This window comes from Strigops habroptila, chromosome Z (assembly GCF_004027225.2).
Source record: "Strigops habroptila isolate Jane chromosome Z, bStrHab1.2.pri, whole genome shotgun sequence".
NCBI lineage: Eukaryota > Metazoa > Chordata > Aves > Psittaciformes > Psittacidae > Strigops > Strigops habroptila.
The window spans coordinates 73,536,893-73,564,064 of NC_044302.2; the positions used below are offsets into that span (position 1 = coordinate 73,536,893).

Consider the following 27,172-nt stretch of genomic DNA (forward strand, 5'->3'; position numbering starts at 1 on the left):
CAGAGGACAATATATCGTGGACTTCTGAAATACTGCACATGAAAGTTGCCAGATGATAAACAAACATATTCTGAAAAGGATGTTATAACAGCAGTCCTGAAATACATGGTATCCTCCACATTTCAGATTGCCTTCAGATTGCTCAGAACCTCACAGCATATTGATGACTGAAAGAGTAAACACTGTTAATACTCTGGCATTGGAAATAGTTGCAGGTATCTTTGGAAGCATAATTAGAAGTAAAATTTACAGACTGAATGACTACAACTAAAGAAAGACACTGCAAGACTATCCCTTACGAAAATACTGCAGACAAATTTATGGAGAAAAAAATAACAATCTTTACAGGTACACAGTTGTAAAGAAACACACTTAATATGACCAAAGCTATCTTTCAAGACTGATTTAGCTGAATTAATATTAGTTTGCAACTGTAACCTCAAATAAATAAAAGACATCAAAATAGGAAATAACTATGATGAAGCCATGGCATGTGGGGATTTTTTTTTTTAAAGTTAATATTATATATATATTTACCTATACATACTCAGTTTTTAAACTTTAAATTAAAATTTTCTGGAGAAAATTATCAATTATTTAATGTGCATGCATGAATATTCAGTTGATATAATCGAGACACATAAAAATGGAAATTTACTTTTGTATACTTGCTTTTGTCTGCAAGATTTATAAACAAAACTATTAAGTCATGAGTTGCTACACTTCTGTACAGAAAGCCCCGATTTCTTCAAGTATCCCTTGCTAACAGTGAATCAGATCAAAAAATAAAGATGAAGAACTCTAAAAACCTCTCAACAAGCTTGACAAGGACAGCTAAAGTGCGTGGGTTTTTGATGACTGCAGGTGCCAGGGGCTTGCTAAAGTAAAATGGATGGGCAGAAAATCCAAGAAAACCTCTTGACAGGAACGTAAGTAGGAAGCATTTTTTTTCACACTAATCATGGAAAGGTTCTGTTTAGGGAAGAGGGCTCTGTCTGCTAACAAGTCTTCCTTGGTACCTGTTGCAGACTTTCCATTTGTGAATGATCTATTACATGCAATTCTCACCAGCACAGAAAAAAAGCCAATGGAAGATACATGTTCCCTGGCTTCAGATTCACAAGCAATCTATCTTGAAGTAAAATCTATCATGACAAGAGATGCCTCATATTTTCCCCCTTATCTTGTTCCGTATGACAGAGATGCATATGTTTGTTGCACAGACAGGATTCTGGAGCATTTAGTGACTGTTTTTTTCAGCAAGGAATAGTGGAAGAGGAATGTTTTCTTCCTTTTTTATTTTTGTCAGCATTTTCTCCATAACTTATCCAGAATTCTGACTCAGGAAAGCCTATTTCAGCAGTGTAGGGGACAGTATAGAAACACAGAATCATAGAATGGTTAGGGTTGGTAAGGACCTTAAGATTACCTAGTTCCAACCCCGCTGCCATAGGCAGGGATACCTCACACTAGACCATGACAGAGGTATTGTAAGATAATCGGTATTCCAGTTATGCTTTTTTTCTTGACCAAGTACATTATCTTCCTTAAAAGAGGGGGCAAGGAAAATTAATTGCATGAGAAAATTACCTTTGCTGAGGGGTACCAAGGGGAGATTACTTTTCTCCCTTTTTCCTAAATTCCTTTAAAGCATTGAATTTAGTCAACAGCATTACATTTTTGTGTCCTACAACAGGAGGTGTTCTATCTTCCTTGTCATCTCACCATTTAGAATGAAAATAAAATCCAGGTTGTTACAGCTTAGCTTGTGCTGTGGGTTTCATCACGGTTGTTACGGCTTAGTTTATACTGTGGGTTTCACTTCCAGGTCTTCCTTCTTTGGTCTAAAATAATCTTTTACTGGAGGGATATATCCCACTTCTGAGATAATTTTTTATTTCCATTTTTCAGGATTTGCAAAAACAGTTGATTAGAACTTACAAACAAAGCTTAAGACAATTTAGTAAAGCTGCAGTGAAGTCATGAAAATACTCAACAATAAAGACCAGATCCCAAATTAAAAAAAAAAAACAACAACAACCACCAAGAATTCTACAACATTCCAGTGATTTACGGTCTCCCAGTCTGACGAGGAGGTCAAGAATACAAAAGCTGATGAGAAACACATTTATATCTGACCACTAATAAACAGTTATGTAGTATGGCTTCCCAATCTTGAGACAAGGATTTCCTGTGACTGTTTACCTTGTCTTTCATAAAATACTGTTGCAGTTGCAAAGGAAGCAAACTACCTAAAGTCTTCCACTCACAACATGCTGAAGGATAGGCTGAGTAGTTCTTCAGAAGTTTAGTCTGAAACTTTCCTGTTCTTTCATAGTTAATAAGTTATTATTTCCTTATTTGTTTCCATACAAGAAGAGACATATTGCTTTCATTTAAGTTGTGGGTTTCTATAAAAGCAGCAAAGCTCTGTGTATGTACACTGATCCATCAAAAGGGTTACTTCTGCCTGTTGTGCCTGCTGCATGGAAAACATTGCTGTGAAGCTTCCCATCACCTGCTCAGGTGACTCTTATTCAAAAGTTTGATAGGTGACAAAATGTCACCTACTGCATATGACCTATCATCATCACTGTCAAGGCATGTCAGAGAACATAACAGTGCAGTGGACCAAGTATTGAAATGTTTGCTGCTTCTCCTTCTGTTGCCAAATTCCCCTAGCAACAATGCTGTTTTAAACTTTCAATGCAGACTTTTTTTTTTTTCCCCCTGTGGATTTTGTAAAGTATTTAATAGCTGGTTTTGTTTCAGTTTTGGAAGTTGATTTGAATTTTGACCTTCCATGCAAAGAGTACTGAGGGCATCTTAACCATAGGGCTTATTTTTTTCATCCAAAATTTAACATTTGAAACAGTAAGAATATAACAAAGGCTGAAATCTAGAGTTTTAGCTCATGGTTGCCAGGCTATATAAATGTACTTCAGAAAAGTATAGCTATTTCAAAGAAAATCCAGTTTATTTTAGCCTAGTGTTAAAATAGGCTAACATCTTTTATAATAGGCTCACATCTTTTATAAATACACAAGGGTGTTCATATGAGATTATTATACTAATGTTTTCTAGGGGAGAATATATGTACAATTTCAATCGAAATTGTGTTAATAATATTTGTTACTTTACATGCAACATCATATGAACAAAATCACAGACTAAAAAAAAGAATCATATGAAAATACAGCAAGATGTTTTACTGGTAGCTAGTCCTCTGAAATATGTAGTCAGATTTCCTGACTTGAGGTCTTTCTCACACAAAAACTATTTCTGAAACACTAAAAATTGCTTTATTAAGAGTATCTCTCAAATATTGAAGACACATTTCGAAGTACTTTGTTAGTTTCCAAAATAAATACTCTCAATCCTGCCTCCAGCTTCTGACAAATAAACCCATTTTGCCAAAACAGAGAACCAGAGCTATCAAGTAGATAGCTTTAAATTCCCTCTCATACACCAAAAGCCATGAAAAGCCCCTTTCATTTAAACAGCTTTCCTAGTTTTAATGTTACTGCAACTTAAAAGTAGCCATTTTTTCCTGTTTTCTTAAATAGATTCTGAACAGAAGTTTCTGAAAAGGGTGTGAAAGACAGACAGTAATACTCAGAACACAAGAATGGCTTGGTTTTGTGAGACCTTAAAGTCGTGTCCAACTTCCTAAAGCTTCCACATGCATGAAACTTGTCAGCCTCACCTTGCATATTAGAAAATAGTACCCGGGGCATTCTGATGATTGCTCGTCACAAAATAGACAACACCCTGGGACGGTGGACTTTTTAAGCCTCCAGTGACAAAGTTTTTTAGATGTGACTTGTTTTCCCTAGACCTTACCAAATTCAATTGGGTTTGCACTTCAATACTACAGAGCAAAGTTTAGATCAGCATGCAATTTTCTTCAAACGCCCTGGGCAAATACTCAACTGTTAAACAGGTTTGGCAGCAAGTCAGGAAACTGCAATTGTAACCAGAAATGCTACAGAGGAGTAAGGAAGAGAGAAAACCAGGAGTGGAGGGGTATAATGTACATGAACTTTCCCCTCCTTCACAGAATCTCAGCCTCCAGTATAGACTATATAATAAACCTCTATTACAATTAAAAATAACAACCAACAGATGAAAAGCCAAAACAATTATCAAATCCAATGCTGATTTTCCACACCTCTATTTCAGTATTTAATAAAGACTACTGTAAGACCAAATTTCACTTTCATAGTTTACGAAACCATGTCTTAAAATATCTTCTTAGTATTGATTCTAAAGTTCTATACGTAAAATTGAAGCCTTCTCACAAAATACAAACTTAATTGAAAAGCTTTTAGTAATTCATGACAAGCTGTATTAACAAGCTGACCCAACTATACCTATTTCTGGTGCTGGATTTAACTTTTAACTGACTATTAGAGAGAGTGTAAAAGCAAAAAGTTATGTGAAGTTCGAGCTGATGAGAAGACAGCTGAAAACACATCCAACATTTTCCTACTAGTAGTTTGATTCATTACACATTACCTTAGTTAGCGAACATAAACAAAAAAGAAAATTCATGCCCCAGTTTTGTTAAAAAGTATTCATCAGATAGTCTGTATGTATGAAAAACACCACTGGTTTTCTTTAAAGTCAATAAATGGACCAAATGCTAGAATTTCACTTAAAATTTTTATATCAGCAAAACAAATAGTCCACAATAGTTGATGTCTGCATGTCTGCAGAAGGCAAATGAGACTTTCCCTGGCCAACATGGTAAGCTACTTCAAATAAACTGCACAACTAGGGAAGAAAACTTCATTCATATCACCTATCCAGCGATTAAATCAAGTGAGAAGCTGAATCCAGGTGCAACTTCATTAAGAGTTTTGTAACTACTCAAACAAATCCTCTGATTCTTAAAGCCTGTCCTAAGCAATGGAGTCCTTAGTAGATGACCCCTCTAGAAAATAATCTGCCATGGGATCCCGCAAAGTATTCTGCCGTCCTGTTAGAAGTGGTGAAGGGATAGAATCTGCTAGATTATGAAATACTTCAAGATTACAAAAGCTTTATAGGATCAGGAAGCAAACTCCTCCTTTGTGTTTTCGTGTGTGGTTTCTGTCGGGGTTTTTTTTGGTTTTTTTTTTTTTTTAGAAAATACGGTTGTCATGCCAACAGTTACAGAACAGCAGGCTGCAGCGACAGCTAGTGATGAAGCCGTTTGTGTCTTACAGCTTTCCTGGGAGGCTGTTACTGGATTACACGTTGCTCAGGCCAGCAGCACAATATTACTAAACACTGCGTATGTTCATAGGTTTGGCTTCTGTAATTATTTTGTCTCCTCCTTCCAAACTCAGGTACTTAACCAACTAGCAAGGAGGGAGTTGATACACTTGGTCAGTATACATGCATGCATACAGACCTTGAGATGTTTGGCAGATTCTGTGGGGATCTGCCATGACCTTAACTAAATTCTTCAGTGTTGGGTGCATCAGCAGAAGGATCAGAATCTAACTGAAAAGGAGCAGGTAGCTGGTCTCCACAGTCCATGCTGTGGCTGCTGACTCAGGCAATACTCCTCAAAGAGATCTAATCAACTTCCCTAAAATACATAATGAAAAAGAGACAGCTGAGGACTGGATATGGATATTATGAAACCAACTTACTGGTCAGAAGTGAAAAGTTTTACTCCAGAAAACCCCACGAGAAGACAGCTATAAAGCTGTAAGAGCAGCCATAGCAAAAGAAAAAATGAGGGGCATCGCTTGCTGCTGGTAAATAAATCTCATTCTTCCATACACTGCAATAAAATAGAAGTATTTATAGTTGTTTTGGAGAGTGCATGGTAGAGAACATGGGGTAAAACTGTGTTTTATCAATTAATGTACTGTTCTTAATTCAGAACTTACTGGCTCTTCTGTTTTTTCCAGTTATACTGGCGTAAGTAGTTCAGTGCATCCAAGTTAACATGAAATAATTAATTCATAATATTGTTACAAGTTACAGTGACAAAGCCACAAGTTACAAATGATCATCGATTTCCTACCACAATTTTGTATGTTTCTATGAAGATTCCCTTAAAAATGTACAAGACTATTACCGCTTTTTCTACATCTTCCAGAGAACATACCACAGAAAAACACAAACGCATTCTCAAAGAAGACTAAAAGTGATGGTGGTGGGAGGCCAATGGGAGTGACGAAGAACTCCCATGTCTGTGTGTGTTTTACACACACACACACACACACACACACACATATAGAAAATAAGATGAAAAACTCAGAAAACTTGACTAAGATTTCAGTATCCAGCAATGGAGTTTTTATTCTGAACCTGCAGTGATATAAGCAGTGATACATTATAAATATAATTCCTCTGAAGTCTAAAAGTATTAAAATACACTTGCATTTGTTTCAACATACCCTCAAGTTCACCTGAAAATGTAAGTATGTATACAACAGACTCACAGTAATGACTGCAATGCACTGTGAAGCAAAATTAGCTTTAACTTGGCTAATTTGAGAATATGCTTACCAACTGAATAGGGAGGAAAAGGAAGACTAATTTTTCTCAATAGAATAACAAGCCATGTTGAAAAAGGGGTAGTATATGTACCATCTGGACTAGCAAGTTTTCTGACCTCGCCTCACTCAACATTCTCAGAAGCAGACAGTGAAAACAACTACTATCAAATAAACAGAGAACTGGTAAGAAATTGTTTCCTCAATAGTCCTTAACGGCTCTTTATCAAATGGTCTAGTGTTTTTCAGTGCTCTTAAGTGTCTGTAGGAAGACAGAATAGGAAGTATGCCTATCAAATCTCCAAAGAACACCAAGCTTTCCAGAAGTTCACCTGAGGACAGGCTTAAAACTCAGAATAACTTTGATGAAGAAAACTTGGGTATCATTCAATAAGGGCATATGCTAAATCCTCTTACTAGGAAGGAAAGATCAACTACACATAACACGATTCTGAAAAACTGGCCAGGAAGTAGATCCACAGAAACGGATTAAGGGTTTATACTGGATCAAAAATTTAACATGAGTCAATACCTTTACTGTTAAGAAAATGAAATACTGGATTATGAGGTTTAAGTATCCTAGAAATTATGCAAGAGAACTCTACCTCCTCATTCAAATGGCGCTGCACCTGGAATTTTGTTGCCTAGCTTTTGGCCAAACTTGCAGAAATGCGTCAGTCACACATAGAGCAGCTAGAGGAAATCAGTGAAAACAATCGAGAGATCTAGAAAACAGCAATTATGGGAGAAGACTGAATGAGCAGTGGTTGTTAACCTTAAGAATTGACTGAATAGGGAAACATCTTTTCTATGACATAAAGAAATGTTGAAAAAAGCAAAGCAGCAGTCTGTTCCACATGACCAGAGTGATGAGAACAAGAAGTAATTGGCTTAAAAGCCAAGAGGAAAATTCAGATAAAATATAAAGGAAAGCCAAACAGGTAAATACACTCCCCTTCTAAATTCACTGTTATGGAAAGCTTTAAAGAACAGATGAGTATCTATTATAAATGATACAGGAGTGGCTGATTCCACCCTGAGTAGGAAGATGGATTAGATGATATTTCAGGGCTGGCATTTTTGACAGTGAAGTGCTTAACACAAACATCATAAACAACTCAAGACACAAAACATAAAAGCCAAAGCTAACGTGTAGGTTGCCATAGCGAGAGTATTGCATCATTAAAAATAATTAGCTTAAAATGACCTTGAGTAGATGTACACTATACTGCAAGCAACTCCACTGTAGGTGTAATGGGTAATGGGTAAATGTTCGAGGTGGAAGTTTATGTTTCTGGGTCTTTCTTCTCCACTGACTACTTGAAAATATCAAGTATCAAAATACTGTAGTTTCATAAACTTGCTTAGACTTACAGACAATGTACAATGCAAAACTTGCTCCCTAAGCTTTACACCCAGCAGCAGAAACTCCATTAGCTCTCAGCACAATGCACTCTCAAAATCATCATGTTTGTAACTGAAGTAGGTAAGATTTCTACATATCTTCAGTAAGTTATACACAAAAACTACACCGTACATGTTGCATTAAGTCTGTAATTACGTTATGACAAAACTCACTCTGTCCAATGATGTAGACTAGTTTTGCACATACAGTATTTTATCTGTATGTTTTGGAAATCATAACATTATCACAGAATCATAGAATGGTTAGGGTTGGAAGGGACCTTTAAAGATCATCTAGCTCCAAACCCCCTGCCACGGGCAGGGACACCTCCCACCAGACTAGGTTGCTCAAAGCCCCATCCAACCTGCCATGAACACTGGCAGGGTTGCACTGGTCCATCTCTCCAGCCTATCAAGGTCCTTCTGGCCCTTCCCTCCAGCGTATCAACCGAACCACACAGCTTGGTGTCGGCAAACTTGCTGAGGGTACATCAGTCCCACTGTCTGCATCTCTGACAAAGATGTTGACATATGTTAAAAACAGATTTCCTAGTTTTGCAAAGACTTTCCAACAATCAATCCTCACGTCCTTACCACCCCCATTACTACCATTCTGAAAAGGCACATGCATTAGAATTCATCAGATATGTATTTTGCAGAATGGCAGAAATCCTCAAGTACAACAAAATTACAGATTTGGTGTGAATTAAGTTTCGAATCTTTACTTAAATTCTTTTATCATTTATCAAGAGTCTTGATCTCAGTGGAGCCAAGAAATGCTCAGGACTTGGAAATGGAACGGTATGAGAGAAAAAAGACTTTTGTGAAAGTTTCCAAATTCTTAAAAGGTGTTTAAATATAGTAAAAAAATTAAGCTTTTGCAGCATTGAAACCTGTAATATACCCAGATGACTGGTCTTCTCCACTGTGAAATCATTCTTCATATATCTTTAAGACGGCACTTACGGAATTAAGATATAAGAAATATGTCAAGATTCACGGCAATAGAATAGTTACATTAAAAAGCTATCCTGATTCAGCATTTAGTAACACCAATGTAAGTTTCAGCAATGCAGCTTAAAATCTACTTATGCCTTCAACATAGCAACAAAAGCTGAATAACAAGAATATTTAGGCCTTGACTATAATATTGTGCTCTTTCTTCCTGGTGCAACTGCAGTCTTCAAATAGGAAAAAAAACCCAACACAAATGAATAAATTTCAACTGTAAAGGAAAAAAAAAGGGACAATCTACCCGCAGCCACTGCTTCTCTGTGAGAGCATCACTGTAGTCCACATCCCTGCGTTGACGGGATCCTCTTCCGAATATTTTCTCTTCTTCTTCTTCACACGTAAGCCGTTCAACTTCAGCATCATCCTTAATAATCCAGGATGGTAATTCATCTTCCTCCATCAAGCGGGGCTTACGCTTGGGGTTTCTTGCATCCTCCCTGCGACGGTCCATGTCCATGCGCTGCAATTGCAGTTGGAAAAGGATAAAACAATTTCAAGGGCAAATATTAAGTGGACCATGGAAATCCCTGGCTATCTAATGACACTTGAAACTTCAAACCAAGTCCTTCGCAGGTATTCCCCTTTGATAATCTAAATACTTTTAAAATGCAACTATAAAAAGTAGCTACATTTGATGATTTTCAGTCAAGTTCATTACTCCATAACTAGCTTTTACTGAGGTAACTGAGACAACTTAGCAGCAGCTAAGTAATACAAAGCAGATCACAAGAACACTTGTGTTAATTAAACCCCTCTTGTCCTTTTCAGCACAGGTTTTATGGTTTCTTTGTATTCATAAATGTGATCTGCAGATACTAATCATGCCTTCACAACATTCCCATAAGGTGTTATTATTATGTAACTAGAAAGAATAACTGAAAACACACTAGTTTTGTGAGCCTGGATATCAGAAGAAAACTCAAAAGCTAGTATTAGAAAAAAGGAATCGAGACAGAAGAATTCAGAGAAAATCTTGCCTACACAGTGCGAGAAAGCCAACGTGCTTAAAGCACTGAATTTTTCCTGATCTTATTGCTATACTAGGCAAAAAACAAACCATACAAAAATATCAGATAAGATTAGGTAAACTGTTAAGAATATCTGGAGGTAAAGTTAAGACGTTAAGCTGAAATTGAAATAATCACATAAATTAATTTCAAGTGTGGTAAACAATCACCTCATAAAACAGATACGGACGCTCAGGATACATTTCCATGACCTACTGTAGATTCATGAGCTTTATAATCCTCTCAGGGAAACATCCACCTCCCTCTATTGACTATAGGCTGATCTAGGCTTCTATGGTCCTGTGAATCTCATTTGCATTTTTTTAAGTAGCCCATATCAGATAATATGAATAGCCTTTTAAATAGGCCTTTTGAAGCACTGAAACAGCAGTAAGTTGCCAAGCATAGAAAACAAACAGGTGGCCACCAAGCACTTTGTTTCCATTTTTGAAAAATTAACATAAATAGACTGGCACCAGAATTGGCTGTAACATCACAACAGGCTACTGCTTTGGCCCGCAAACATTTGTAAAAGCTTTCTCAGATATGCACAAACCCCTTATGTGTATGATGCTGCACTTATACAGGATGCCAACTAGACATACCATCCTTTTAAACACCCAGCCAAGAGACAGACATGCATAAATTCAGAGATATTATCTATCTATAGAGGCAACTCAAATCCAGCCAAATTTACCAACTGAGGCTTAATGATGGCACTGTTCAATATGCTGATTTTTTTCTCACCTTGGCACTTCTCACATACAAGGGTTCCTGTAACACTACCTCAGGCACAGCATCTTACAAGTGGTCTTTATCATCTTGTCTCGTGCCCTATCTGATTTCTAAACTCAGTGAAAAGCAGAACGCAAGATGCATGTCTTCAGTCTGCAAGTCCGACTACATTCAAGAAGCAACTATAAATATATGTGGGTTTTCCCCATCTTCATTACCTCAGACAATGACGAATGGGCTGTGTAGCCTTTAGTGTTTTATAGGAGACTTCCATATTTCATCATTTAAAGAACATCTCATTCAATCCGAATTCATTTCAAAAAATGTCTCATTCCAGCCAGACATGTGGCTTGATTTATTGCTAACTTGGCAACCAGCAAGCTGCACTGAGAGAAGGCCCAAATGGGATAAATGGGATAGATTTCTCTATCGTTTACCAGAGAACTTCAGTGAAGTCAGGGACATCGTATTATAGTAAGTACATGAAATGAACGCTGAACTTCTTTTTTTTCCCTGATGACCATATTTCTATCTCTAAGACAAATGTTGAACACTAAGGTAGTATATGTTAATAGCTGTTTTCTGAAATAAATGCACTTGGGAAGAAAAACTGAAGACATTCTCAGTCTGAGACATAAAAGATACAACCAACCATTTGTTTCTTCTTAGGATACTACTCAAACTGCTTTTATCTCTGGAAAACCTCTGGTCCTATCTTCCCAGATCTTACCAAATAGTTTTCACCTATTGTTATGTATGTCATCGTCTAACAGTACACTTGTCCACGGGGAACAAAGTCCACTTGTACACATCCTCTTTCTGAACAGTGTGTTCAGCCCTACAGCTATATTTCAAGATCTACACCAAAAAATACTTCTAACATGTAAAGTGACCACAGAACAGCTTCTCAAGGAACCCATCTACTCTCTTGCCTACTGTTTTGGAACTGCCCGCTTTAAATAAGCTAAATACACGCTTTTACACTTCTAGGCCTAGTAAAACAAACAAACCAAAACACATAGGGAATGAGGTGGCACAAGTATCACTGAGGTAAGGAGTATACAAACCTACCTTTGTGCCCTTTATCTGACTAAGCAAGACCTGAAATACTGATAAAAAGAAGACAAACAACCCTGACTGCCAAACTTATTCTTCAGACTTTTCTAATCAGTTTACTAAAATAAAAAATAATTATTAACAATTAAAATTATTTCTTAGCCATTAATATTTAACTTTACTGTTTCTATCAAGTATTTTCAAACCCCTGGCTTTCAAAGCATGTTAGCTTTGCATCTTCAAATTTTTATTACCTACTACCAATTCTTTACTCTCCCATAAAAACTTTCATGTAAATTAATATGAAAAACATAAATTTAGCCCACACAGTGCTGAAACTGTCTTCACTTTAGGCCCTCAACTGTTTAACTGAATGGCTGTTAACAGCCTTCGAACTCGATCCAAAAAGATGACGTTGTAGACCTTTCCTGCAAATAGACAAATTCGTCAGCTACTTTCAATCCATGGATTATTTCTTTCCTTCTGGGTCTGAAGACGAGGTACTGAGAAGCTTTTTACAGCAGCAGATCCACTTTCATAGAACTCAGGGTACTTTCAGGAACTCTTGATTTCCCTGCCTGCAAATCACTGAAGGAAAGTTTAAAAAGACAGGTGTTTGTAAGCATTTCTTTTCTGTGCAGCCTAGCTTTAGGGATTTCAGCTCTTCCGAGGTAACAACCAGTGAAACTGCAAAAGAGGACTAAACTATCAAGTCAGCAATGACGGAAGATGCTGGCCACATGGGTGACTATGGCCTTTGCCAGCTGTGCATGTGAACAACAGGTGCCACTCTGGTTTGTTGCCACTTATGTAAAAAGGACCCCTGCAGACTTGTGTACAGTGAAATTTTACAGGTGAATCCTGGAGCACAAGATGGTGAGACACCAAAAACCTGTGGTCCTATCAACAGTTGTTTCTGTGGATACCACCTGATACACTTTCATTCACATACATATGAATATCTTTCTTGTTCCACTCTGCAGAACAAAGCAACTCATGTAGGATTAGAGGGATGGTACTTAAAAGTATTGTCCTGTTGCTGTGTCAGTGACGCTCAAAGATCCCCTGGCAATCCTCACACTGTACACACACTAAAAGGCAAGAGCCATGCCTATGCTGACATTTTAGTAATTATTCCATCAGTATTGTAGCAGCACTAACAAAAAAGGAAGTACTAATAAAACTGCATTGCTTGTATCTGAACCAGTCACTAACTCTGCTCCAGTAACTGTTCAACAGTTGTAGCAGCACAGATGCAGCTAACTGAGCCTTTGACAAAACCATTAGCAAATCCAGTTAACTCACAAAGAAAGCACCACTGTCAGTCTACTCATTTACTATCTTCGTAAGTTCCTGCCTCTGTCCTTGCCAGTATCATAGCCCAAAAGTCGGAAGAAATGTTGAGAAATTAAAGTATATTGTAGAATTAGCAAGCCAAACTGGGACTATCAGTTTTGCACTGTAATTTCCCAGGTCATGCCAAACTCTTCCTCCAGATTGGCACTGTTCCACTACACTGTCTGCAAGGATCTCTGAAGTCTTTTTGTCCTGTGAGGAATTCTTTATTTAAGCAGACTACTCTCATTTCTTCAGATAAACAATGCAAGTAAATAAAACCTATTCCTCCAATGAAGTTTTCTAAAATTTGCATGACAAAAGGTTAAGGCTTTTGTTAAAAATACCACAGAAGATACTATACTTGTGATCATATCACCCTTACCATAAAGAGATCAAATTCCTCCTCTCGTCGAGCAATCATCTGATTCAGAGTCTCATCATCAGGAACTTCATCTTCCTCCTGGTTACACACATGGATAAAGGTATTCAGAAAGAAGCTACATGCCATTTGAAGTAACAGCCTCCATCAGGTCAGTTGCGCTGACCCTCCTTCTGTCACAAAACCTGTGAAATGCGCAAAATGAACCTAAAACTTTTGAAGTATTCAGCAAGTCAGAAGTAACACAAAATGGACATAATCAGAGAGACAACTGTGACTTATTACCACCTTCAAAAATTGAGAATGAGGAAACAAGCAAAGACGCAATCAGGAAATTTTGGGTTGTGGTTTTTCTGGGTGAGAAGCACAGTTAGTGCCTCAGTTAAAATATATGCATTTCCGTTCTGCTTTTACAGTTTTACAGTACTCCCTCAGAAATATCATTCTGCATTTTGAGGTCTTTCCTGTCAACTCAAGATGAATGAAAAAGTCCTGGTTAAATAAAAAGAAAGAGAAAACCCAAACAAAACATGTTATTACACTGGAACAGACTGGTTCCTGCACAGGGCTTACTGAACCTATATTATAGTATGCTATAGACTTCGAATTTTTCATGAAAACTCATGCTTTGTACTTGGTGAAATGAGAGTACAGAATGCTGCATATGGCACCCAAAAAAAATAACGTTCTGTAGCTTTTGTTTTTTCCAGAAATAAACAGAAAATGCCTTTATCTATATCCATACACCTCATTTTCCCTCTACTGGAAAGATTTCTAAACCTCAGAAAGAAAATATAAATCTTATTAATGCAATTTGCAACAAATGCCTCTGTATCTTAATGTACATATAATTTAAATTTTAACATGTAAAAAGTGACTGGGAAAATGGTAGAGAGCTAGCTCTTCCCAATTCTAGGTAGCGCTCCTTCAATGTTCAAAAAAGGAAATTACATAGTTACACACGGAGAAAAAAAGAGTACAGATCTTTTCTTTTATGATCAGTGAAGAATGTGACCCTCATGAAAGTTTCACATACTTCCTATCACTTCAAACAGAGCAACCTGTGACCTGAAAAAAATAAGGGATCCCACAGCAGAAGCCATAATGTCAGCATCATCTGTGGTTAGTCTGAATAATCCTGCTGCCAACCGGGCAGACTTGGCACAAGAAACATTAACACCCATTCCAATAAAAAATGCCTGCATGACAGGTTACTTCTAATGACCTGTCACACATTCCTATCATTCCAATATATCTTTCTAAATACACAGAAAGTACCTCATTGCTTTACCTAGTACTGCTATCTCTCATTCGATATTCAAACTTTGTTTAGAGTGGTGTTGCAACGAAGAAGTAATGGCTGACCAGTGCTGGATGGTGCAAATTTAATCCCTCTTACTGCCTCGGCATTTTCAGTGTTTGGGCAAAGTTTTGCATGGTCTCTGTTCATAAAGAAATTTATTGGAAAGCTTCAACTTCTGCCTGACTGTTAGGAGTCAGACTGCAATACCAATGCTTGGTTTAAAGACTGACACTGGGTTATGGCAAGCAAACCTTCGTTAAATCTGCACTTAATTCAGGATGACAGATTAAGTGCATTTGAACAACACACAAAGCAGATTGCTCTGAAGCCATCTATGAAATAAGGCATGTCAAGTAGGACTGAACCACAGTTCTAACTTCTGAAGCATTTCATAGAATAGAATCATAGAATCGTAAGGGTTGGAAAGGACCTTAAGATCATCTAGTTCCAACCCCCCTGCCATGGGCAGGGACACCTTGCCCTAAACCATGTGGCTCAAGGCTCTGTCCAACCTGGCCTTGAACACCGCCAGGGATGGAGCATCCACAACCTCCCTGGGCAACCCATTCCAGTGCTTCACCACCCTCACTGTAAAGAACTTCTTCCTTATATCTAATCTAAACTTCCTCTGTTTAAGTTTGAACCCATTACCCCTTGTCCTACCACTACAGTCCCTAAGGAAGAGTCCCTCCCCAGCATCCTTGTAGACCCCCTTCAGATACTGGAAGGCTGCTATGAGGTCACCACGCAGCCTTCTCTTCTCCAGGCTGAACAGCCCCAACTTTCTCAGCCTGTCTTCATATGGGAGGTGCTCCAGCCCTCTTATCATCCTCGTGGCCCTCCTCTGGACTCGCTCCAACAGCTCCATGTCCTTTTTATGTTGAGGACACCAGAACTGTACGCAGTACTCCAAGTGGGGTCTCACAAGAGCAGAGTAGAGGGGCAGGATCACCTCCTTCGACCTGCTGGTCACGCTTCTTTTGATGCAGCCCAGGATACGGTTGGCTTTCTGGGCTGCAAGCGCACACTGAAGCCGGCTCATGTTAAGCTTCTCGTCAACCAACACCCCCAAGTCCTTTTCTGCAGGGCTGCTCTGAATCTCTTCTCTGTCCAGCCTGTAGCAGTGCCTGGGGTTGCCCCGACCCAGGTGTAGGACCTTGCACTTGGCTTGGTTAAACTTCATAAGGTTGGCATCGGCCCACCTCACAAGCGTGTCAAGGTCCCTCTGGATGGCATCCCTTCCCTCCAGCGTATCAACCGAACCACACAGCTTGGTGTCATCGGCAAACTTGCTGAGGGCGCACTCAATCCCACTGTCCATGTCACTGACAAAGATGTTGAACAGGACCGGTCCCAACACCGATCCCTGAGGGACACCACTCGTTACAGGTTTCCAACTGGACATCGAGCCATTTACCACAACTCTTTGCGTGCGGCCATCGAGCCAGTTTTTTATCCACCTAGTGGTCCATCTATCAAATTGATGTCTCTCCAATTTAGAGACAAGGATGTCATGTGGGACAGTGTCGAATGCTTTGCACAAGTCCAGGTAGATGACATCAACTGCTCTGCCGCTGTCCATCAGTTCCGTGGCTCCATCATAGGAGGCCACCAAATTGGTCAGGCAGGATTTCCCCTTAGTGAAGCCATGTTGGCTGTCACCAACCACCTCGTTGTTTTTCATGTGCCTTAGCATGTTTTCCAGGAGAAACTGTTCCAAGATTTTGCCAGGCACAGAGGTGAGGCTGACTGGTCTGTAGTTTCCCGGGTCTTCCACCTTCCCCTTCTTGAAAATGGGGGTTATATTACCCTTCTTCCAGTCATCAGGAACTTCACCTGACTGCCAGGATTTTTCAAATATGATGGACAGTGGCTTAGCAACTTCATTCGCCAGCTCCTTCAGGACCCGTGGATGGATTTCATCAGGTCCCATGGACTTGTGCACGTTCAGGTTCTTAAGATGGTCTTGAACCTGATCCTCTCCTAGAGTGGGCCTAAGGTCTTCGTTCTCACAGTCCCTGCATTTGCTTTCCAAGACTTGGGTTGTGTGGTCAGAGCATTTGCTGGTGAAGACTGAGGCAAAGAAGTCATTAAGAACCTCAGCCTTCTCCAAATCCATGGTAGCCAGTTCTCCTGATAGCTTCCGGAGAGGGCCTACATTGTCCCTAGTCTGTCTTTTATTTGCTACGTATCTATAGAATCCTTTCCTGTTATCTTTTACATCCCTTGCCAAACTTAATTCTAGCTGGGCCTTAGCGTTCCTAACCTGGTCCCTAGCTTCTCGGGCAATGCTCCTGTATTCTTCCCAGGCCGCCTGTCCTTGCTTCCACCTTCTATAAGCTTCTTTTTTCCCTCTAAGTTTCCTCAGCAGCTCCTTGTCCATCCATGGAGGTCTCCTGGCCCTCCTGCTGCACTTTCTTCTCGTCGGGATGCAACACTCTTGAGGACGTAGCAGGTGATCCTTGAATACCGACCAGCAGTCTTGGGCCCCCCTGCCCTCTAGGACTGTATCCCATGAAACCTTACTAAGGAGGTTCCTGAAGAGGCCAAAGTCTGCTTTCTTGAAGTCCAGGGCAGTGAGCTTGCTGCACGCTCTTCTCACCGTCCTGAGGATCTCAAACTCAACCATCTCATGATCACTAGAGCCAAGGCTGCCCTGGAGCGTTACATTTCCAACCAGTCCCTCCCTGTTGGTGAGCACAAGGTCCAGCATGGCACCTCTCCTCGTCGGCTCCTCTACTGCTTGAAAGAGGAAGTTGTCTTCCACACAATTGAGGAACCTCCTGGATTGCTTGTGCCGGGCCGTACCATCCCTCCAACAGATGTCAGGATGGTTGAAGTCCCCCATGAGGACCAGGGCCTGCGAGCGTGAGGCTGCTCCTATCTGTCTGTAGAGCGCTTCATCCACAGAGTCCTCTTGATCAGGCGGCCTGTAACAGATCCCCACCTTAATGTCCCCCATTGCTGTTTTCCCTTTGATCCTGACCCATAAACACTCTGTTACCTCATCACCCATCCCCAGACAGAGTTCCATACTCTCTAGCCTATCACTGACATAGATAGCAACGCCCCCTCCCCGTCTGCCTGGCCTGTCTTTTCTAAACAGCCTGTAACCTTCCATTCCGACATTCCAGTCATAGGAGCCATCCCACCATGTTTCTGTGATACCAATGACATCATATTCCCGTAACCTTGCACACATCTCTAATTCCTCTTGCTTGTTCCCCATACTACGGGCGTTTGTATAGAGGCACCTTAGCCGAGCTCCAAATGAAGCCGACTCAATGGCTGGGGCAGCTGGAACATCTCTACATCGCTCCAAGCACTTAGTACAGGTGCTGGCAACTGACCAGGAATGTTGGGATGGATCAATGCTCCCCTCCCCCAACACATCTAGTTTAAAGCTTTTTAGATAAATATTTTCTAGAGCTCTGAAAGCATAACATATTTATGTCAAATTCAAAAACAAATCCACAGGCCTTCTGAAAATTTCTATTGGTTTCAAGTTCATCTATCTACTCATATAGATGGTGTTCACTACTTGAGAACTACAGTTTTACTTGATCAAAAATGACACATATAAATCATCCCATTCCTGAATTCACACCTTAAATAAAAGACAATTGCTGGTAAACTGTTTCTCACCCTTCTTCAATTTCTTATGAAAAATATTAAAAAACAATACAAAATTCTATCTTAAAGATGTACTAGCTTTCTCTAAATTCACAAGACAAAAAATTTACACAAAAGGAAAGGTTTAGCTACTGAAAAAGTAAACTCCTTGGTCTTTGAAACTTTACATAACGAAGGATGCCTGTGAAACACAAACTACAGAATCTTCTTTTCTTTTCGTGTGTACCATATTCAGACGTACAAGGCATACTCAGAGGCAAAATCAGGCTTGAAATCTCTGCATCTTTAACTAACATAGGATATTTTAACTAGTAAGGTGGGAAAAAGTCACTGCAGAATGGAATTTTTTTGTGTGTGTCTTCATATAATTGATACATTAATACACTCTCTCCCAAACGCAGCTTTCATCCTAAAACCGAATTCTGTGCATGTTAAGAGAAGAGTCTGCAATGATAAGCATAAGAAGGGACTCGCAATTCCACGATCACAATTCCAGTGAAGAACACAATGAAAACACACAGACATACAGTCAGTGATTCTATAATCTCACTTCCCACTATTATAAGGAAAGACTTGATAGCTGTTTTTAAACACCTAATTGTTTCTTAAAGAGGAAGTGGTAACCAGAAGTCCAGGTTGGACAACAGTTATTTTCCTGGCTTGTCCTAACCCCAAAGCACATCAAAGCAAATTTTAACTCTTACCCAGGATCCAAAAGAAGCACAGTAGGCAGGGTCTTTCATGATTGAACCTAGGTAGTACTAGTTGTTCAGCATGTCTGAAAATCAGATTACTTAGTTTAACATACAAACTAGATTTAGGAACTGTTTTAGAATCTGTTAAGGAAAAATTCTTCGTTTGAATACAATTTTTTGCCAAAAATATGAAAGGGTGGAATTGGTTGAAGTTACAATGCCTAATTCTACCCTAAGACGTAATCACAACCACTACATCACAATCATTACATTATAACCCATTACTGTGACCAAAAAAAAAAAAAGGAGAGAGAAAATACAAAATTGTTTCTTTGACTGGATGGTAAGAATATGACGACACTTCTAATTTCAAAGGAGATGACAATCTATGTAACTGATGAAAAAAATGACTTAGTACTTCCTGAAACATCCTCTCACTGATTATTTCTAACTACCTTACCTCATTTTCTTCTTCATGCTCTAATATAGCCTGTAGGAAGGCTCTCCTTTCATGGCTTGAAGATTTCTGATCAAACATTCCAGCCTGAATGACTTTTTGATCTACGTTCAGCTTATACTTTGCAGCAGCAAGTATCTTCTCTTCCACACTGTTCACAGTGCACAGACGCAGGACTCGAACTTCATTCTGCTGACCAATTCGGTGAGCTCTATCTTGGGCCTGCAAGTCCTGTTAAGCAAAGAACATAGGGATTTATATTTTAAGTGTGCTACTGTAATTGTTCTCTGCTTAAAGGAGGGGATATAAAAAAAGAGGTACTCAAAAGAGCCTACACCACAGTTCACATGGTTCATGGTTCCTCATTGTTTTCTTTCCCAAAACTTCATCAGACGCAGGTAGGGGGAGAATTGAAAGGAAAAATCATTGACATGCTCTGTACAGTGTAAATGCCGTAAGCTAAAAACTTGGTGAAAGCATGTGCACTGACTGAAAAAGGCTGGTGTACTTATTTTTAACCCTTCTATTCAAAGACCATGGCCTTTCAAACCAGAATGAACCCTAACTAAAATATTTCTTGACTGCAGTAAATGAAAGCAACAAAATTACTAGGAAAAATCCATACATAAACTGATCTACTAAAAGTTGTCAATTATTCTTAAATATGTTAGCTAAAAATTATTTAATCTGTTGAATTGGCTTTTAAGTTGGAATATTTGTGTGTGAAAAAAGCTTAAATATCATCCTACGGATTCAAAGTTCATATATACAAGAATGTGAATCAAAGTACTTATTCTTTGGTCAGGTAATTGCACTTAAAAAACGTGGAAGTAGAAAGGCCAGAGGTGAAGAATTTCTTTTGTTAAATCAAAATTTTATCTATTTTCTTTGGGAAACAGATAAATCCATTAATTCCTATAGATGATGCATTTCTGCTTCAGCATAGTCAAATCACGAAGGGTACCTAACCTCAAAATAATATCACAGTTTTGTGTTATCTAACAACACAGAAATTCCTTAATGTAGAGGGAAAAAAAAACTGGCAATGAATTTGCCTATTTTGGGCCAGCACCTTGCTTTTGCTACTGTTGTTAGCTCTTTCCTTCCCACAATTCCCTCCTCAAGCACTACGTGCGATGCAGCTGCTGCAACCTAAAAGTATGATTGAAGTTTGCATTAAGAGTGAAGATAAAGCCACAATATGAATTTGTTTACATAATCATTCTTAGATGTACACAAAAATGGTAAACCAAGGAAACAGAAGTTTTTATTTCTTTTCAGTCTCACTTCCCTTAGTTTTACATGTGGCTATTGACTATGATGTGATTTGTATATATTTGCACAACAGCTGAAAAAACACACCTAACTATATACTTCGAGAGGCATCTAATTTATTGTCGTGATTTAAGCCCAGCCGGTAACTCAAAACCACACAGCCGCCCGCTCACTCCCCCCTTTTTCCTCCCCCACTCCCAGAGGGATGAGGAGGAGAATTGAAAGAATGTAACTCCCACAGGTTGAGATTAAGAACAGTACAGTAACTAAGGCATAATACAATATAATAAGGTATATATACAATTAAGTCCAGTATAAGGTATAACACCGCTACCACCACCAATAATACTACTGACAAAGGAAATAACAAAGGGAGAGAATATAAAACTAAAAGGGGAAGAGGAAAAGAAAACAATAAGCACAAGTGATGCACAATACAATTGCTCACCACCAATACCCAGCCTGACCCGAGCAGCGATCTGGGCCTTCTGGGTAACTCCTCCCAGTTTATATGCTGGGCATGACGTGCTGTGGTATGGAATACCCCTTTGGCTAGTTTGGGTCAGGTGTCCTGTCTCTGCTACCTCCCAGGTTCTTGTGCCCCTCCTCACTGACAGAACATGAGACTCAAAAAGTCCTTGATCAGAGTAAGTATTACTTAGCAACAAGTAAAAACATCGGTGTGTTATCAGCACTGTTCTCAGACTAAGGTCGAAAACAAAGCACTGCACCAGCTACAAAGAAGGAGAAAAAATAACTGCTACAGCTGAACCCAGGACATTTACATACTTAAAAAAAGAAAAGGAAGAAAAAAAGAAAAAAAGAAAAGACATTAAGTGACAAAGACTTCAGTTACCCCTTCTGGCTTTTTAAAATAAGCCACAGTGGTTTGATACCATCTTCTCCTGGGGATCTGTACTTACTACTACCCACCCACACCAACACACAGTGCAAGGTCAGTGTCTCGGGTGAAGACTGCTGCGCTGATACGTCCTCTAACTTCCTGAGAGAGGCACCTCTCTGCATAGCCCTTACTAAAATATTCCAACCTACCTACTGAAGACTTAACACGGGAGTTACTTATTAATGTCCTAAGGTTAAAAAATAAGTACAGTTACACAAATGAAGCAGGTTATAAGGCCTCTATATAATATATACACAGACAAAGAATTACTTCACTGACTGAAACCGAAAAGTTTTGTGATTGCATCAGTCTGCCTCAACAATTCCTCTCAAAGCAGCATCTTATGACTTACCTGGATCTATTCCTTCCCCCCCCGGGCTATATCCTCAATTTAAAGAAGCAATCCAAAAAAGCATCAATGAATTATTTACACATTTCATGAAGATAAGTAAATAAAAATAACCTGGTGAGGATTCCAGTCACTATCAAAGATTATGACAGTGTCAGCAGCCTGGAGATTTAAGCCTAGCCCTCCAGCCCTTGTACTTAGCAAGAAGATGAAGTATTGTGACCCAGGTTCATTGAACTTCTTCAACAGAGCAGCTCGATCCTCCGATTTTGTTGTGCCTGAAAAGCAATAAAAACCCCCACAATTCTATCACAAAGATGTGACTTGACATAATAGAAATACAATGTCAGTTACTAAATGTACATGTGGAAGAGCAATTTTAGCTCACTTGCTCTTTGCCATCTTTACCACATTTTCTGTAATACAGAATAAACACTGGCCATGAACGTTTTGGTCAACTGGCTATCACATCTAGGAGGTGGACTTCTAAATACCTCTTTTAAGTACTTCTTTTGTAAAGAAGTACTTAAAAGTCCACTTCAAGAAGTACTTGTAAAGTCCACTTCAAAAGTGGACTTTAAAATGTTGGATAACATTGTTATACCTTTTTAGGACTCACATAAATTTCAATTCAATATATGTAAACAGAAGAAAGCTCTGGCTTGATTAATGTCTTCTGGCCACAACAGCATCTAATTATTTTTAGAAGTTACTTTTATAGAGATTTATCAAAATGTCTGTGCTGGCCTCCAGAGTGATAATTAATACAAAAGGATTGAAAACTCTTTAAAACTTCTTATCTTGAGGGTGATGATGCACAATGTCTGAGTGAGAGCAGGCAAGGAATTCAAACATGGTGAAAACATAGACAAAGTTTTAAGTAAAACCCAAGCTCTGTACACTCTATTGACTGGATGAATTCAATGTACTTTGACAATAGTCTGTATGCATCACCTTAGCCTGGTCCACTGTTTGCCTTATGTTTTTTACACTTCTGCCTGTAATTGAAAGCCAAAGAAATTCTGCTATTTTTATTCAGGTATGCACAGAAGATGAAGTTTTTCTATTACTGTAGTGGGTTGACCCCAGCTGGCTGACAGACACCCACCTTCACTCACTCCCCTTCCTCATCCATACTGAGAGAGAAAATCAGATGGAAAAGCTCCTCAATTGAGATAAAGGCAGTTTTATAAAAGCAAAAGCTCTGCATGCAAGCAAAGCAAAAAGAGAAATTTATTTTCTACTTCCCATCAATAGGTAGGTATCCAGCCACTTCCTGGAAAGCAGGACCTCAGCAACTGTAAGGACTGCTTGGGAAGACAAATGCTGTAATGAGGAATGTCTCTGCATCCTCTTTCATTTCCCTCCGCTTTTATAGCTAAACATGTCCTTAGGTCAGTCTGGGTCAGCTGTCCCAGCCAGGTCATTGCTCATCCCCAAGCTACTGGCCTTGGGGGTAGAGGAGTCCTTTGGAGATAAAGCCTGGACACTCTGCAACCACTGCTCAGCAACAGCCGAAATACTGGAGTTTTACCACCACTGTGTTATCAACCTTGCCTAGCAAATGCGAAGCACAAATGCGAAGCACAGCACTATATCAGCTGCTAGGAGGAAAGTTATCTTCATCCCAGCCAGACCAGTACAATCACCCAGCCAAACTGCTGGCCCACAGAAACCCATTCTCTTAAAAAGCACAACTTGGAAAGAAAACACTTTTATGTGAGAAGACAGCTAGATAGAATTTACGTATATATTACATGCCAGCATAAAATGATGATAATCTATCATCACAAAACCGGAAAAGAAGAAAAAACAGTTCATCTCACTAATGTAATGAATTACCTGCAAAACCTTAATGAAATGAAGGAGCTGTATTTACCATACTGTATTATTTCCATAGACATTATACATGAAAAAGAATTAATTTTAAAATGCATGGTGTAAGGTAATTTAAAACATTTTAACTCTAATATAACTGATCTTTCTGGAATGGAAACATTGAAACACCTGCAGGCCAGAGGTGCAAGGAGTGTTTTTTTAACATAGTACTATGTTTTTCAGCCAGTTTTGACAAAAAAATCTTGTGGCACAGTGAGAGAGCTCATTTGTGTCTGTGTTTCATTACCCCATTCTACATTTGAGGATAACAGCATTTCAAGTTTGTGTTTACCTTTTCTTCCAAATACAGCATGAAGCAAAGAGTCAACTTAAAATGTTGTAAAAAGCATATTCAAAGGACCTTAAACTCTCACTTTATTCATGTTGGTTTTCATATTTTTATTAAATCATTGCTTTTCTATTAAAAAGGTATTCTGATAAATGCTACTGGCCCTATGTAATTACTATAATGTGTGAGATAAATACACTAAGTAAAAATAATCAATATTTAAGAAGGTCAGTATGAGGCAGAGATCATCAACATGGAAGAAGGCCAAAATGGAAACTTCTTTCAAACAGGTTTAAGCCTCACATGGGATATACTACTTTTAGTTATTTTCCTTTCAATATTACTCCACTATGTTTCTAAATAATCTTTTCATTCAAAGGTAATAAAACATGTTTACACATAAAGTAATTGAGGTTACTGACTCTGCCATGAAATTCAGGAAAACTACAGGTACTTTACTCGTCGCTGAAATTCAGCTATCCTATGGAGAACAGTAGTTGAAGTTTAATCAGGTACAAATGAGTCAATTCTGCTAGAATCTAAGCAAAACACTGGTATTATCATCTCTCATCATGAGAATACTTTCAGAAAACTTATGCAGTGAGAACTGATTGGGTCCCTGGATTTTTAAACCTTGTTTGAAAAAGAGACCAGCCCCTAAACATCAAATCTCTGCATAATCTGCATTCCAAGAACAGACCTGAGTGTCCATCAAAACAATCCCTCAAACAAACGGTTTGCAAGTTAAACAGATGAAAGAAAAGTGTCAAAAAGCCCAAACTAATGAAGCATGCTACCTCCTAACTTATTATTTATCCCTTTTTTTTTTTTATACTTAGCTTACCATCAAGACGCAGGTAAAGGAAATTTCGAAAGGCAAAGTAGTCTTCCATAATGGTCATGAGTGATGTCATTTGACAGAAAAGGAGCACACGATGGTTAGTGGCTCGTAATTTTGGTAAAATACGATCGAGCAGCTCAAACTTCCCTGAGGCCCGATAAAGTTCAGCTCTGTTGAAGAGAAAAAGCACAGTAAATGCCAGAATGAGACAGCATTTAGAAAAGTTTTTAATCATTATTATGTCAGAGTATAACAGAGACATCAATTTACTTTAGATAAAAATCACTAATAGCACTTTTCTCTCTTTAAAAGTGTTTATGTTGATTAAAATGAAAATATAAACACCCATGTGAACTCCTGTTTGGAAAGGATTTTTCTTCAATTACAAAAACTGTGTGGACTTTCAACCACAGGGAATACCTTCCATTATAAAAATCAATTCTGTTTCATTATTTATAAAAAAAAACCCATTATCTATCAGCTAGGTAGGCATTTTGCAGTTAAGGCATTCACCTGCGAGTTTTGCTTTCAACTGGCATTTACTGCAGCTGTAAGCTGTATTCATCAGGCACATGTTTGAAACAATTCCTTTTCCACTCAATGACTATGCACAAGAGAGTGAAATATTCCAAACAGAACTAATATACAGAAATAATGGGGGGAGTTTGGCAAAGGATATACTCTTTAGCCATGTAACTTTAGTAGTCCTGAACAATGCTTAGTTGCTTTGATTAGCTGCTCTTCTGTCTTCTATGCTACGGACTGCAAAACAGACACTTAGCACTGAAATTCAAGTCGTAACTGAGAAAATGAATAAAACAGGATGTCTGAATCAGCATCACAGTGATACACCTTACAAAAATAAATCTCACATAACATTTTTCTAGCCTTGAGTCTGTACTCTCAAAATATGATTTATCATTAGCAATGACATACATAAGTCCACAAGATGAATGGCCTTCTGATACGCACACATCCGTGATGAGTTAAACTATTATGGAGACAAGTAGTCTGGTATACTAGGAAAGGAGACAAATAATCTGGTATACTAGTTAACAAAACAAAACAAAAAAAGTTCTTAACACCTGAACAGGAAGGGGGTCACGTGGTAGATGCACACCTTTCCTTTAGAAAGGTGTGGGGGGAATGGCTGATACACATGAAGGCTGTGCTGCCTCTCAGCGGGACCTGGATAGCTGGAGAATTGGGTGGAGAGAAACCTAATGAGGTTCAAAAAGGGCAAGTGTAGGGTACTGTACGTGGGGAGTGCAGTACCAGTACAGGTTGAGGGTGACCTACTAGAGAGCAGTTCAGCTGAGAAGGACCTGGGTGTACTGATGGATGACAAGTTGACTATGAGCCGGCAGAGTGCCCTTGCGGCCAGGAGGGCCAATAGTAACCTGGGGTGCATCGGGAGGAGTGTGGCCAGCAGGTCGAGGGAGGTGATCCTCTCCCCCTACTTGACCCTGGTGAGGCTACATCTGGGGTCCTGTGTCCAGTTCTGGGCTCCTGAGCACAAGAAAGACCAGGAGCTACTGGAGAAGGTCCAGTGGAGGCCACAAGGATGATCAGGGGTCTGGAGCACCTCTTATTTATAAGGAGAGACTGCAGCAGCTGGGCTTGTTTAGTCTAGAGAAGACTGAAAGGGGATCTCATTAATGCGTTATCTCAAAGGTGGGTGCCAGACTCTTTTCAGTGGTGACCAGTGACAGGATGAGGAGCAATGGCTGCAAACTGAAACACAAGAAGTTTCACCTCAACATGAGGAAGAACTTCTTGATGTTGCGGGTGGCAATGTAAGAACGGGCTGCCCAGGGAGGTTGTGGAGTCTCCCTCTCTGGAGACATTCAAAACCTACGCAGATGTATTTCCGTGAAACCTGCTCTAGGTGGCTCTGCCTTGGCACAGGGGTTGGACTAGATGATCTCCAGAAGTCCCTTCCAGCCCTGAAAATTCTGTGATTTCTAGGCAGGTGCATAAAGAAGTGACGAGAAAAAATTTACATCTATTTCATTTCAAATAATGGAAGAAATGTTACTTTAATTCAGAATAGAGATAGTGAAGAGGGAAAAGCAGAAGACAAAAGTCACAAGAAAGAGAAGAAAATTCCAACTGCTC

General features: G+C 39.1%; 1 protein-coding gene across 9 annotated transcripts in view; it reads right to left on the reverse strand.

The window, feature by feature from the left end:
* SMARCA2 (SWI/SNF related, matrix associated, actin dependent regulator of chromatin, subfamily a, member 2) overlaps nucleotides 1-27,172 on the reverse strand; it is a 131,439-nt gene that overhangs the window by 38,742 nt on the left and 65,525 nt on the right. For all 9 annotated transcript variants that reach the window (XM_030471383.1, XM_030471384.1, XM_030471379.1 and 6 more), the window contains 5 exons: nucleotides 25,058-25,224; nucleotides 22,161-22,324; nucleotides 19,522-19,749; nucleotides 13,434-13,511; nucleotides 9,157-9,375 (listed from right to left, as the gene is read on the reverse strand). In XM_030471383.1, the coding sequence (XP_030327243.1) occupies nucleotides 9,157-9,375; nucleotides 13,434-13,511; nucleotides 19,522-19,749; nucleotides 22,161-22,324; nucleotides 25,058-25,224 (856 nt within the window). The remainder of the gene's footprint in view (nucleotides 1-9,156; nucleotides 9,376-13,433; nucleotides 13,512-19,521; nucleotides 19,750-22,160; nucleotides 22,325-25,057; nucleotides 25,225-27,172) is intronic.